Genomic DNA, 11,282 nt, shown 5'->3' with positions numbered 1-11,282 from the left:
GGATTGTCTCAGCGCAGAATATCCCAGACAGTTTCCTCCCGAGGCTTACCGACGTGTATGGTTGGATCTCCCACTGGATCCTAAGAAGGTGGACGAGCGAGCTCTTCTTGCAGCAGGAGCTTGTGATGGTTCGCAGTGGTTTATTTTCGCCAGTTGGTGCTGGCACGATGTCGGCAAGGGGCCTGGTTCTTTAGCGCCTGGCGTCTGCGTCACTGATCACGTCTTAAATATCTTGCATATTTTGCAGCGCATTCAGCGTCGCACATCAGCTTTTATGTTTGTTTGCGAGCAGCCTCAAGCAACTTGGTTGAACGCTCTGGCAGCTCAGAATCGCTTAGTTTCTTCATTAGGTGATCCGGTTGTAGTCGATGCAGCCCGATTTGGATCTTTTGCGCATCGCATGTCAGTTCACTGGACGAATCTGGCTAGCAGCAGTCAGCTTGCAGCGGTTACGTCCGTCATTCGCCCAGAGTCGGAACAGTTACTGCAGAGTATCCTAGCACCCGGCCGCACCGTCGCTATGGTGCAGTCCACGGAGTCGGGACCCTATCTGCAGTGCAATAAGCCAGGTGAGCCGGTCTGTGTTGCACCTAGCTTGAGTCGTCCAAATGTACGGGCGTTGCAGGGACTCGTCCATGACTCTCTGTCTGGCAATAACGGCACGTTGTCCTTGTCTGAATGCGAACGTGCTATGGGCTATAAGCTTGGAGCCACTTATGCACCAGGGGTAGACGAGCAATCACGTCGTTATCTCTTGGGCATTGCGCCTGACGCATTTTGCACTAGTGGCATGCTTGCTATTATTCGTGTTTTGAGTAACGTTTCGTTGCATGAAATTGCAGCAGCAGCTTCGGTTTCTCAACCTCCTGATCAATCAACCGTTCACGGTCTTGCGTTTCCCATTTCTAACTCTGAAGTATTAGCTTCTTGGCCACTTGTCTTTGCTGCCGCTACTCAAGCTGAACAGGAAGACGTCGCTGTTTCAGGCGAACGGTTTCCTGACATCTGGCAGGACGACATGTGCATTCAGTATATTCGCACGGGCGCGCATATGCCTGACATTTCGCTCGATGAGCAACGTCGGGTAATTCGCCGCACCAGGCACTATCGCATGCTAGGTGGCAATCTATACCGCATATTCAGTGATTTCCGCAGTCGGTTAGTTCCTAAACCGCCTGATCGTCTTGCACTTGTTCAGCGCACGCACGAAGAGACGGGACATTTTGGCGTTCGTCGCACTTTGGCACTTTTGCTCACCCAGCACTGGTGGCATGGTATGCATCGCGACGTTTCCACTGTGGTACGGCACTGCGAGTCTTGTGACCGCGTCAACACCTCATTTGCATCTCCTTCCCCTGTTCTTAATCCTTTGCCTGTTCAAGGGATGTTCTATCGTTGGGGAGTTGATCTGTGTGGTCCATTTGCCAAAACCACAGCTGGGAATACGTACGTCATGATTTGTATTGAGCATTTCTCCAAATACGCGGTTTTCATTCCTTTGCCTGATAAGGAGGCAGAGCACACCGCATTTGCATTTTTACATCATGTGCTAGGTCGCTATGGTTCCTGTGCTGAGGTCTGTTCGGACCAGGGAAGCGAATGGAAGGGGCCTTTTTCACAACTTTTGATAGATTGCCTCATTGACCATCGTCAAACCTCACCGAGTCACCCACAAGCTAACGGACTTGCCGAGCGTGCGGTTCAAACTTGCAAGCGCGCTTTACGTCGCATGTCTCAGCAGAGGAGTGCAGGTGCCAACTGGGATCAGCAGCTGCCTTACATCATGTTGTGGTTACAACTGTTCGAAGCAGCAGTCTACTGGTTTCAGCCCATACAGTTTGCTCCACGGAGTTCAGCCCACTATACTACCCGCGGTGAAGCAGCGCTTTGAGGAGTACATCTCCTTTGATTCGCTGGAGGAGGCTTCGGAAGCTCTTCTTAAGCGGGGCGAGGCTATGCGTCGTAACATGAGTATTGCAGGGGAAAATTTACTTATCGCCCAGCATAGGGATACGTTACGATATGCCGCTTTGCGTGGTGGGGGTAACCATCCTAGGTTGCGTAGGTTTTACGTAGGGGATTATGTTTATTATCGTAATACTAGTTCGCGCACGGCGTTAGATCATAAGGTTCAACCTGCCGTACTTCGCGTTAGTGAGGTGCGTCCCAGCGGCGTATTTGTTCTGCAAGGTCAAGACGGTCAAACTATGCAAACGCATGTTATGCACTGTGCACCTTGTCATTTGCCTATTTTAGACGAGGTTGTCGATCCTCGCTTGTCCCGACCTCATGCTAATTTGTCCTGTGAGGTTTGCAAAATGCCTGATGGGGAAGAATGGATGCTTCTTTGTGATAGCTGTGGGACGGGTTGGCATACTTATTGCCTGAAACCGCCTCTTAAAGAAATCCCTGACGGCACTTGGGTGTGTCCTAATTGTCTTTCTAAAGGCATCACCGTAGCACAAATAAACTCACGATCTTTAGCTAACTCTGGTAGTGATTCCAATAAATCCAGCACTAAGCCTGTTCCTCCGCAATATCTTGCCGAATTACAAGGGTCACGAGTATTTGGATCTAATTCCGGACCCTCTGGCAGTCGTGCTGCGAGAACCGGTGTCGCTACCTATGCCGGTAAACGAGGCAGGAAGCATTTCTTCGAGGTGCTTTACCAGGACGGCGAATTGGAGCTGGTGGATGTTGTGCAGCTGCGCAATATGCTTGCACCTAAGTCTGCCCGCCCAAGGCGAGCGGTGGGAGCAGCGGCGGTTGCAGCAGCCGCATCGAAACTGGAGCACTGGAGTTTGGATTCAGCCGCGGATGTTCCGATGGCTCTGGATCTGGCTATGGCGGGAGACCACTCAGTATTCAAGATAGCTTTGGTCACCAATCAATTATTCGAGCAACGTCTTCAACTTCCGTCCGTACCGCAGCCGCATGTCGACGTGTTGCGAGGAGCGTTGCGTTGGAGCTTGGTTAATAACGTAATTCTGCCTTACGAGGTTTCAAATCCTTTGCGTGTCGCTTTGTTGTCTTCTGGCGCGCGCGTGTTAAAAGGGAAGCCGGTAAAATTTAGTGATCCCTTGTCGCCTCAGTTTTACGATGGCGTAGATAAGCAGTTTACATCCGTAGATGCAGCAGTGTTATCAATCACTGGCGCGTTGTTAGATTTGGCAATTCCAGCAGCGATTAAGTCTGTTAAGGGCTTTGTGGTCGCTAGAGTTCCGGTTGATCACATATCGGGTGCTGATGAAGCGCGCATGAAGTGGTTGCGCAGTCTGCAGGGTAAGGATTGTTTGTTGATGTTGAGTTGTCCTTCTGTTGAGTCTGAGTATCAGTCTTTTATCTGGCTGATTGTGTTCACAAATCCGGCTATCAAGCGTGTGATTTTGAAGGATAGCAGCTTAGCTGAGCACTTGATTTGAAGGTGCGTACATGGATCTTTCCACGGGCATTCACCATCTCGGCTTCGCCCGCTGGGGGGGGGAGTCTGCCGTACGCACGTGTTTTGTTCGGTGCTACAGTCGTGTGACGCGACAGCTGTCACGACATTTTAGCGTCACGTTCATTTTACCGTCTTTTATAATCGTCTTAGGTTATAATCGGTGTGAGTACGCGAATTTCGTGTATTATCGCGTAAGGTGTTTGGTTCTTATCTTACACTTCGCTGATGATCTTATGGACGAGACGAGAATGTACGCTCGTTCGCGTATGTTTATGTACTTTACTTGATAATTGTTCATTTCTTGTGTGAATGTTCTGTCACACGGGTTATAAGGTGTCATTTGTGGACTATACGTCGTGGTCGTACTCGAGGCTTATCTTTTGAGGGCCTCCTGTGATCGACAGTGAGACTTCGGTATTTATAGCCGGCAGCGAGCTTGGAAAAGTCGCTTTACGGCTCTAAGCAGAACTACCTAATCAGATCTTTCATGATTGGAACATTGTAAAGTTCTCTGAGCTAGACAACAAGCCCTGTGCGGACCTCCCTTCTTTCAAGCCGCATAAGTAACATCCCTTAACCAGCCGAACTCCTGTGTGGGCCGCTCAACGCCCATATCCTTCACGCCGGGCATACTCAGTTGGTAAGGTAAATCTTTATCGCTGTTGATTGATTGCCTGGAGGGAATCTTGGCCCCTTTCGCGGGTTGCTATTTGCTGTGTATTACGACTTGCCCGTTCGTGTGCCGTCTAGTCAGCATTCCAGCTACCTGCAGGACTTCGCCTAGACCACCCTGCATTCCATAGCCGTAAAGCCGAAAATCAGGCTAGAAGACCAAGTAAGTTCGGTTTTGGGTTTACCTTAGGTGTTCTGTCGCCTAGGGGATATTCGGGTTGCTTTTCCCAGCACCCTTTTTGGTAGGTTAGGCAGGGTTTAAAACCCTAAGTCTGCCGTACGCACGTGTTTTGTTCGGTGCTACAGTCGTGTGACGCGACAACATATTGGTGGGCGGCTCCCCATTCCTGCCCGTAGGGAGCGAGCGTGTCGTCCGGAGTGTCCCCCTTACTCCGGACGCTGTCATTTAACGCCGTACAGTGGCGGGTCGCGGTTTCAACTCAACTCAACTCAACTCAACTCAACTAGGCCTGGACCGGGCCGGTCCAGCGCGCTTCCAGCTGTCGCGCATGCTGGAAATCGGCTGTATAGCGCTGCTCCGTGTCGCGCGCTGCCTGCTTCAGCAGGCGCAGGTTGGCGGCCAGGTCCGGCTCAAGGTTAGTCGCGCTGAGGAACTGCTTGATTATCCTCTTGCGCTCATGCGGTGTAGTGTAGAGCGGCCGGAGCAGACGGACGTGGTCCAGCGTCTTGAAGCGGGTCAGCAGCACATACAGGGTGGCGCGCTTGATGCCGTTGGGCGGGACAGCGAGATCCACCAGCCAGCACTCGTCTTTGAAGCTGTGGCCTTGCACGAAGTAATCGGTGACCGCCTGGCGGTCGCCGAGCGGCACGTTGAGGCGCCGGATCTGCTTTGTGATGGTGCCATACCCGGCGGCAGGCATCTCCACCTCGGCAATGCAAGACGCCCGGGGTGACAGGATGAAGGCACCACCCCTGCTGGCGTAGTCTCCAAGGCCCTGCAGCACGGTGCCGGGGATGTGGCCGCTTATAGGCCGCACAATGACGGCCGCTGGAAGGTACTTGAGCCGGCGGTAGGGGCCACGGCCGTCATCTGCTGGCTCGCGGCCATCTTCAAGCAGGCCGCAGGCTTCCACCTCGTTGTTGTGGCTTGCCCCGGCATCGGCAGCAGTCGTATCAAGGAGGATGTATCGGGCGCCATGGTAGTACCACGTGTCGGCGGTGGTGTGGCCAAACTCGTGATCCTTGATCCGCATCGCAACTGCTTTCTCCACGTGTGTCAGGGCCGGCTCCACAGCAGCACCGCGCCTCTGGACAGGGACGTGGTCCGCATTCCACACCACAAGGCGCTGATTCTTGCGCTGTGCCTCCAGCATGATGAGCCGGGTGTTGAGTGTGTGGCGTGGTTCGTTCCTCTGCAGCACGACGCGCGGCTCGAGGTGTGCCAGGTCGGCCAAGTCGACGATGGCGCGGCTGTTGAGGTCATCGACCATCTCGGCTATGCGCTGCTCGGTGGCTGGCTCACCGCCGAACATAGAGGCGTACTCTGTCAGGCGACGACCAGAGGGGCTGCTGTCCTGGCGCTGCTGCTTCTCCAGCAAGAAGACCGTCTTAGCCAGGGATCGGTAAACCCGGAAGCCCTCAAGTATGCAGCTCTGAGTCTGGGGGACGGCCCGGGGCCGGCGTGCTGCTGCTTCAGGTTGCTGCTGACCGCCTTGAGATCCAGCGGCGGCCTCATTAGGGTCGCCATCGTTGGCCTCCTCTCCGTGCAGAGATTGCGCGGTTGGGACAGAGGGTGAGAACTGGGGGTTGCATTCCACAGCAGCGGCGTATCGGTAGAGGGGCGGGCCACCTGGCTTCGGGTGCTGGAACTCGTCGCCAGTGTTGGCGCTGGGACGGCCGCTGAAGATGGTGGCGGCGGGGTGGTCGCCGGCGAGATGCGGTGGCGGTAACAGGTGACGGGTGCAGGACTGGTTGCACGCACCCAGGTGGTCCAGGCTGTTCATGCCAATCTCGTCAATGATGAGCGCACCATCGCCGACATTACGATGCACCTGTAGGCTGGCTGCGCTGCCTTTCCTGACGCTGTCCGCTCGGTTGCTGCCAGCAGATAGGGCGAACATGGCGTGGGTAGAGAGGCTGCGATGTACCGGCGTGCTGAAGGCAGTTGCAGCAGCCCATGAGTAGGCGCAGGTGGCCGCCCAGTGCGGGCAGCCATGCTGGAAGGTGTACCACAGGAGCGCTTGTACGAACTGGCTCTTTCCGGTACCGGGCTTGCCCTCCACAAGCATCTGCAGTGGGTCGCCAGGGTTGGGCTCATCATGGCGATCGAAGTACCGAGCCATGAGCATGAAGGGCACGGCCTGGTGGGGGGCAAGTGTGAACAGCTCGATGGTGTCGTCGATGCTGGGTGGCTGGGGGAGGTGCACATAGATGGGCATGCGAACCTGTTCAGTCCGCTCAGGAGTGCCAGGCATGCGCACGATGGCGACCAGGGGTCCGCTGGTGGGGCGGTGCAGCTCGACATGAGGGGTATCCATCTCAGGTGTGGCCGTCAGTCCCGCGTGGGCGCCCCCATCTGCCTCAACAGTGCCGGCTGCTGCTGCAACGAGATACCGCTTCAGACGCTTTGTTGCTTCAGTCAGGAGGGGCAGGTCCGCTGGTGTGATCCGACGGCTGAAACGATCGCTGCCTGCACCATGGCCGTCCGCTAAGGTCGGGGCTCGGCAGCGTCGTGCTGCATCATAGGCATACATGCCAGCAGCGTTGGTGCAGTCAAACAGGTCCGTAAGAGCGACGGCGGCGAGGTCGGTGCCAGCCGTCGGATACTCCTGACCTGGGATGTACACGAAGTGCTCCAGCTGGTCCTCGGCAGGCGGCTGTGTTTCAGGATCAGGCCTGAGATGCCCGCGGATGCCGTCATGGGCATCTCCATCCGAAGCGCTCGTGCTGTCACCTTCAGGCAGCGCGGCTGCTGCCGCTGCTGCACGCTGCTGGCGGCGCCGTTGGTTGTACTCCGCCTGACGGCGGGCTTTCCCAGCGTGGTCCTCTTCGATGTTGTCCAGCAGCACCGATACATACGCCTGGTACGAGCGACCTGCCTCGGTAGTGCCCAGCTCTGCCCACCAGGCGTCGTAGGCTTCCTTTACAGTCAGCCCGGTGGGGATGGGCTGACCCCGGTGAGCCTTGAAAGTGCCCAGGACAAACGCGTAGTACTGCGCCATGCCCGCAGCAGAGGTGCCAGGGCGGGGCCGGCGGGGAAGAGAGCCTCCAAGCTGTACGTAACGCGGCCGCGGCAGGCAGACATGGACATGTGTTCTGTAGAGCGGATGCGTGCCGTGGAAGGCCACCAGGCGGGGCAGCTCCGTGGCTGTCTGAGACGTTGGCTGGTCGAGTGTCGCTGCAGCTGTAGGAGCAGGTGGCTCAGGGGGAGGGGCCGGGGCTGCAGTCAGCAGAGGCACAGGGGCAGGCACAGGGGCGGTTATGGGTGTGGCCGGGGTAGTGCGCTTACGGCGTCGAACTGCCACCGGGATCTGTAGGCCCAATCGTGCTCGGTGCGGGTGCTGAGCTGGCGGCACATGTCGGACCTCATAGTTGGAGGAGATGTTGTACACGCTGCAATCCAGGCCGTTGAGTTCTTCCCCACGCAGCACGTAGCTCTGCACGGCGTTGGTTACCGTATAGCCCTCCTGCTCCTCAGCCTCCACCAGTACCGCCGCTGTGGTCGCCGCCTCAGGAGATTGCTCAGCGCCCGCAGATAGCGCTGTGAACGCGTCTACCTGCAGGTATGCGCACTCGAATGTCGCCTCGAAGGTGGAATGACCGTCCAGCTTCATGGCGACAAGCGCCATACCAGCCGTAATGGAAGCGGTCATGCGATGCACGGTGGCACACATGTTGCCAAACGCAGTGGGCCCACTGGCACCCGGATTCGGCATCCTTCCAGCTAGCAGAAAATCCTGCACTCGGGTAAGAGCGTTGCATGTCAGCTGCGCCTGGCTGTCGTTGATGCTCTTGCCAGTGTACTTCGTGCTGTAGTAGGCAGAGTCGCGGGCGCGGTCAGCAGCAGGCTGCAGTAGCGCACAGTCCCCCTGTTGCTCTTCAGGGCGGGCCAGTTGCGCTGCTGCCTCTGCCGTGTAGACGCGATCCACCTCGCACGCCAGAGTAAACAGCTGGTTGCACCCAAATGCCAGTGCTGCAGCTGGCACGTGCGGTACAATGTTCGGGCCCAATCGCGGCAGAAGGAAGAGGCCACCGGTGCCAATCCACTGAAAGGCGCTGCGCAGGACACGAGGGAACGCCATGCCACAGCTATCATCCGTGCCACGGCAGCCGTGTCGCTTGCACGTGTCGTTATGTGTATGAGTAAGCGTGCTGCAAACGACGGCCGCGTGGTGTGCACGGCAAGCAGCGTGCCGGGAAGGCGGCGGGAGTCCGCCACCTGCACAGCCGGCGAGCCTGCCAAAATCGTACGCTGCAGGCGGGCAGGACTTGTCCACGGGCGGAGGTGCACGGCCATGCTGCTGGGCCTCTTTGACGGTCATGTCCATGACGTAGTGTTCTGGACCGTGGACGAAAGGGTCATAGTACGGCGAGGGATACCACATGGCGCACAGAGTGTATGCCAGGGCCAGCGCTCGGCAGTTGGGCCCACTGAATAGCGCCTGAAGCCGCTCGACTGCGAACGTGGCCACATGTGCAACACCGTGGATGTGCAGGGCGAGGCGACCGCTCTGCTCCACCTTGACTGCCACCTCAAACGTGAGCCCGCAGAAGCAGCGCGGATTCGTCTGCTGCATGGCGCCCGGCGCGAAGCCGAAGAGCTCCTCCACCAGAACCTCCTTGGTGGCCACCAGCAGGGCAGCGCAACTGTATGGGTCATCCTTCACACGCCGCCACTTCTCCACCGTGCTCGGGATATGTTGCGGTCGTCCGTCATCGTCGAAGTCCAACACCTGTCCGGAGGCCACGACTGCACAGGCTGCATGCATATCTGCCGGGTTTATGGTGAAGAACAGCGGGGGCCAGCCAATGGTGAGGGCGGCTGCACGCATCTTGGATCGGGCACCGTTGTAATACACGTCTGTGAGGTCGAGGCGCAGAGTACTGAGGCGGGCGCCCTCCACCAGCGCCTTAACTAGCGGCGATTGCTGCGCAAGCAGCTGCCGCCGCTGTGAGTGCCGATACGGCAGCGCCAGTATGGTGCCCATAGCACGGATGATATCACGCGGCACACGCGCTGCTGGCTCGCCAAGATGCGGCCGCATGTTCATGGTAATGCCCACTTGTGCCATGCTTTCGTGGCGCACGCAGATGTCGTACATGCGTGCCAGCAGCATGAGATTGCCGCCGAATTGTGTACGCGGCACACGGTGCAGCAGGTGGCGACAATACGCCGGAAAAGACATGCCGCGGGGACGCTGATCAGAAAAGCCGTACGGGAAGGACTGGGGGAAGCAGAGGGTGAGGATGGCGGGATGACGGTCATCCAGCACGTGGCTGTCACGGCCACCAGCTGCAAACGCAAGCCGTGCACGGCCAGTCAGAAGGTCCTCCACTCGGCCCGGGAAGCGGTCGATTTCACTGCCATCATCGCCAACATTTGACGGCTGTGGCAGGATGAGCTCCAGCTCGTCCAGAGTGGCAGCTGCCGGATCGACTGCACGAGCAGACAACGGATGCGCAAGAGCTGGGTAAGGATGCAACGGCGGTAAATGCAGCATGGTGTGTGCATAGGCCGGACAAAAGCGAAATCGAATCGTCTCGAACGCGTTCCAAACGAGCGAAGATGCGTTAGCCCTATGCTCAGCCAAGCAAGAGAATGCACGCACCTGGTGCATCTTCAACTGGCTGGTCAACAGGTCCACGCAGGATGGCAGTGAATGGCCCCGGTCCGGGGTCTTGCCCTGCACTCAATAACGCACACGGGGGAATAGTAAAACACATCACCAGCGGGACAGGCGAGCGGGATGCAGGAGTTTAGGCTATCCGGCAGGTAAAGCTGTGCATCGAGATTCGTCAGCACAAGAGGAGTGGCGGTAGCGGCTGTTTGATGCAGGAGGTGCAGTGTGAGGGCAACACGAAAGCAGAGAGTACACAACAGATTGCACGAAGCACAGTAACAAAAGAACACACCTGCATTCGGGGTCAGATCCGCCAGCGTAGGTTGCACCGGTCCTGCAGGATCCACGTCAGGCGCCGCAGTTGCATCGGCAAGTTGCCCTGCACTCAATAACATACACGGGGGAGTAGTAGAACACATCACCAGCGGGACAGGCGAGTGTGCTGCAAGAGTCCAGCCTATCCGGCAGGTCAGGCTGTGCATCGAGATTTGTCAGCACAAGAGGAGCATTCTTTCGATGCACGTGACAGTGGCGGTAGCGGCTGTCCGATGCAGGAGGTGCAGTGTGAGGGCAACACGAAAGCAGAGATTACACAACAGATCGTACCAAACACAGCAACAAAATAACACACCTGCATCCAGGGTCGGATCCGCCAGCGTAGGTTGCACCGGTCCCGCAGGATCCATGTCAGGTGCCGCAGTTGCATCGGCAAGATTGCCATCACGAACAGCCGCTTCCACCACGTCCTGGAACTGCCGCACACCTGCCGCACCCGTGCGATCGTGCAGGAAGGTGGTGCGGAGAACGTTCGCCACCTCCGGATCAGTCGGCGCAAGGGCAGCCTGCAAGATTTCGTCCGGCACACCTGCAGCACAGCCCATGCGTTCGTACTCCTGCAGAGCATCCTCATCAACAGCCAGCTCCTCCTCGTCGTTGTGCTGCAAGAAACGGACCCAGGCGACGATGACCTGTCCTCGCACCTGTAGACCTGGCGCCTTTCGCACGCGTTCCAGCAGCTCCGCCCGGTTGCGAACCTGGTCGACACACACAACCGTGATAGCGCCGGCCAGGTCGGACGCCCGCGCCGGCAGTTGTGCTCGCAGCATATTCGGGTCAGGATTTACGACCCCAATGCCGTGAGTCTTTACAGCACGTGGGAAGACGTCCGGCGGTCGGTCTGCCAGGTACATGATGAGCAACTGCTGGATGATGCGACCGCGGCCCAGAAGCTGTCCCTCCAGGAAAGTGGGCGACGGCAGAGGGTCGCCCAGATGGTTGACGCGCGGCACATCGCCAGGGTCCAGGCGCGCCAGCGCAGCTTCGGGAACTCGTCGGGCTGTAGGAGGGGGGCATGCACGGGCAAGTAG

The 11,282-nt window shown here is 57.6% G+C and overlaps 1 protein-coding gene across 1 annotated transcript in view; it reads right to left on the bottom strand.

Annotated features, from left to right (window-relative positions):
- Nucleotides 1-4,578: 4,578 nt before the first annotated feature.
- Nucleotides 4,579-11,282, bottom strand: part of VOLCADRAFT_100720 (uncharacterized protein) — a gene marked incomplete at both ends in the record, with an annotated part of 11,606 nt that continues 4,902 nt past the window's right edge. Inside the window, 7 exons of the mRNA XM_002959242.1 lie at nt 4,579-9,731; nt 9,904-9,978; nt 10,022-10,117; nt 10,208-10,249; nt 10,547-10,678; nt 10,781-10,853; nt 10,896-11,251. Coding sequence (XP_002959288.1) covers nt 4,579-9,731; nt 9,904-9,978; nt 10,022-10,117; nt 10,208-10,249; nt 10,547-10,678; nt 10,781-10,853; nt 10,896-11,251 — 5,927 coding nt within the window. The remainder of the gene's footprint in view (nt 9,732-9,903; nt 9,979-10,021; nt 10,118-10,207; nt 10,250-10,546; nt 10,679-10,780; nt 10,854-10,895; nt 11,252-11,282) is intronic.

This window comes from Volvox carteri, assembly GCF_000143455.1.
Source record: "Volvox carteri f. nagariensis unplaced genomic scaffold VOLCAscaffold_144, whole genome shotgun sequence".
NCBI lineage: Eukaryota > Viridiplantae > Chlorophyta > Chlorophyceae > Chlamydomonadales > Volvocaceae > Volvox > Volvox carteri.
This window is presented reverse-complemented; position numbering and strand designations above follow the sequence as displayed.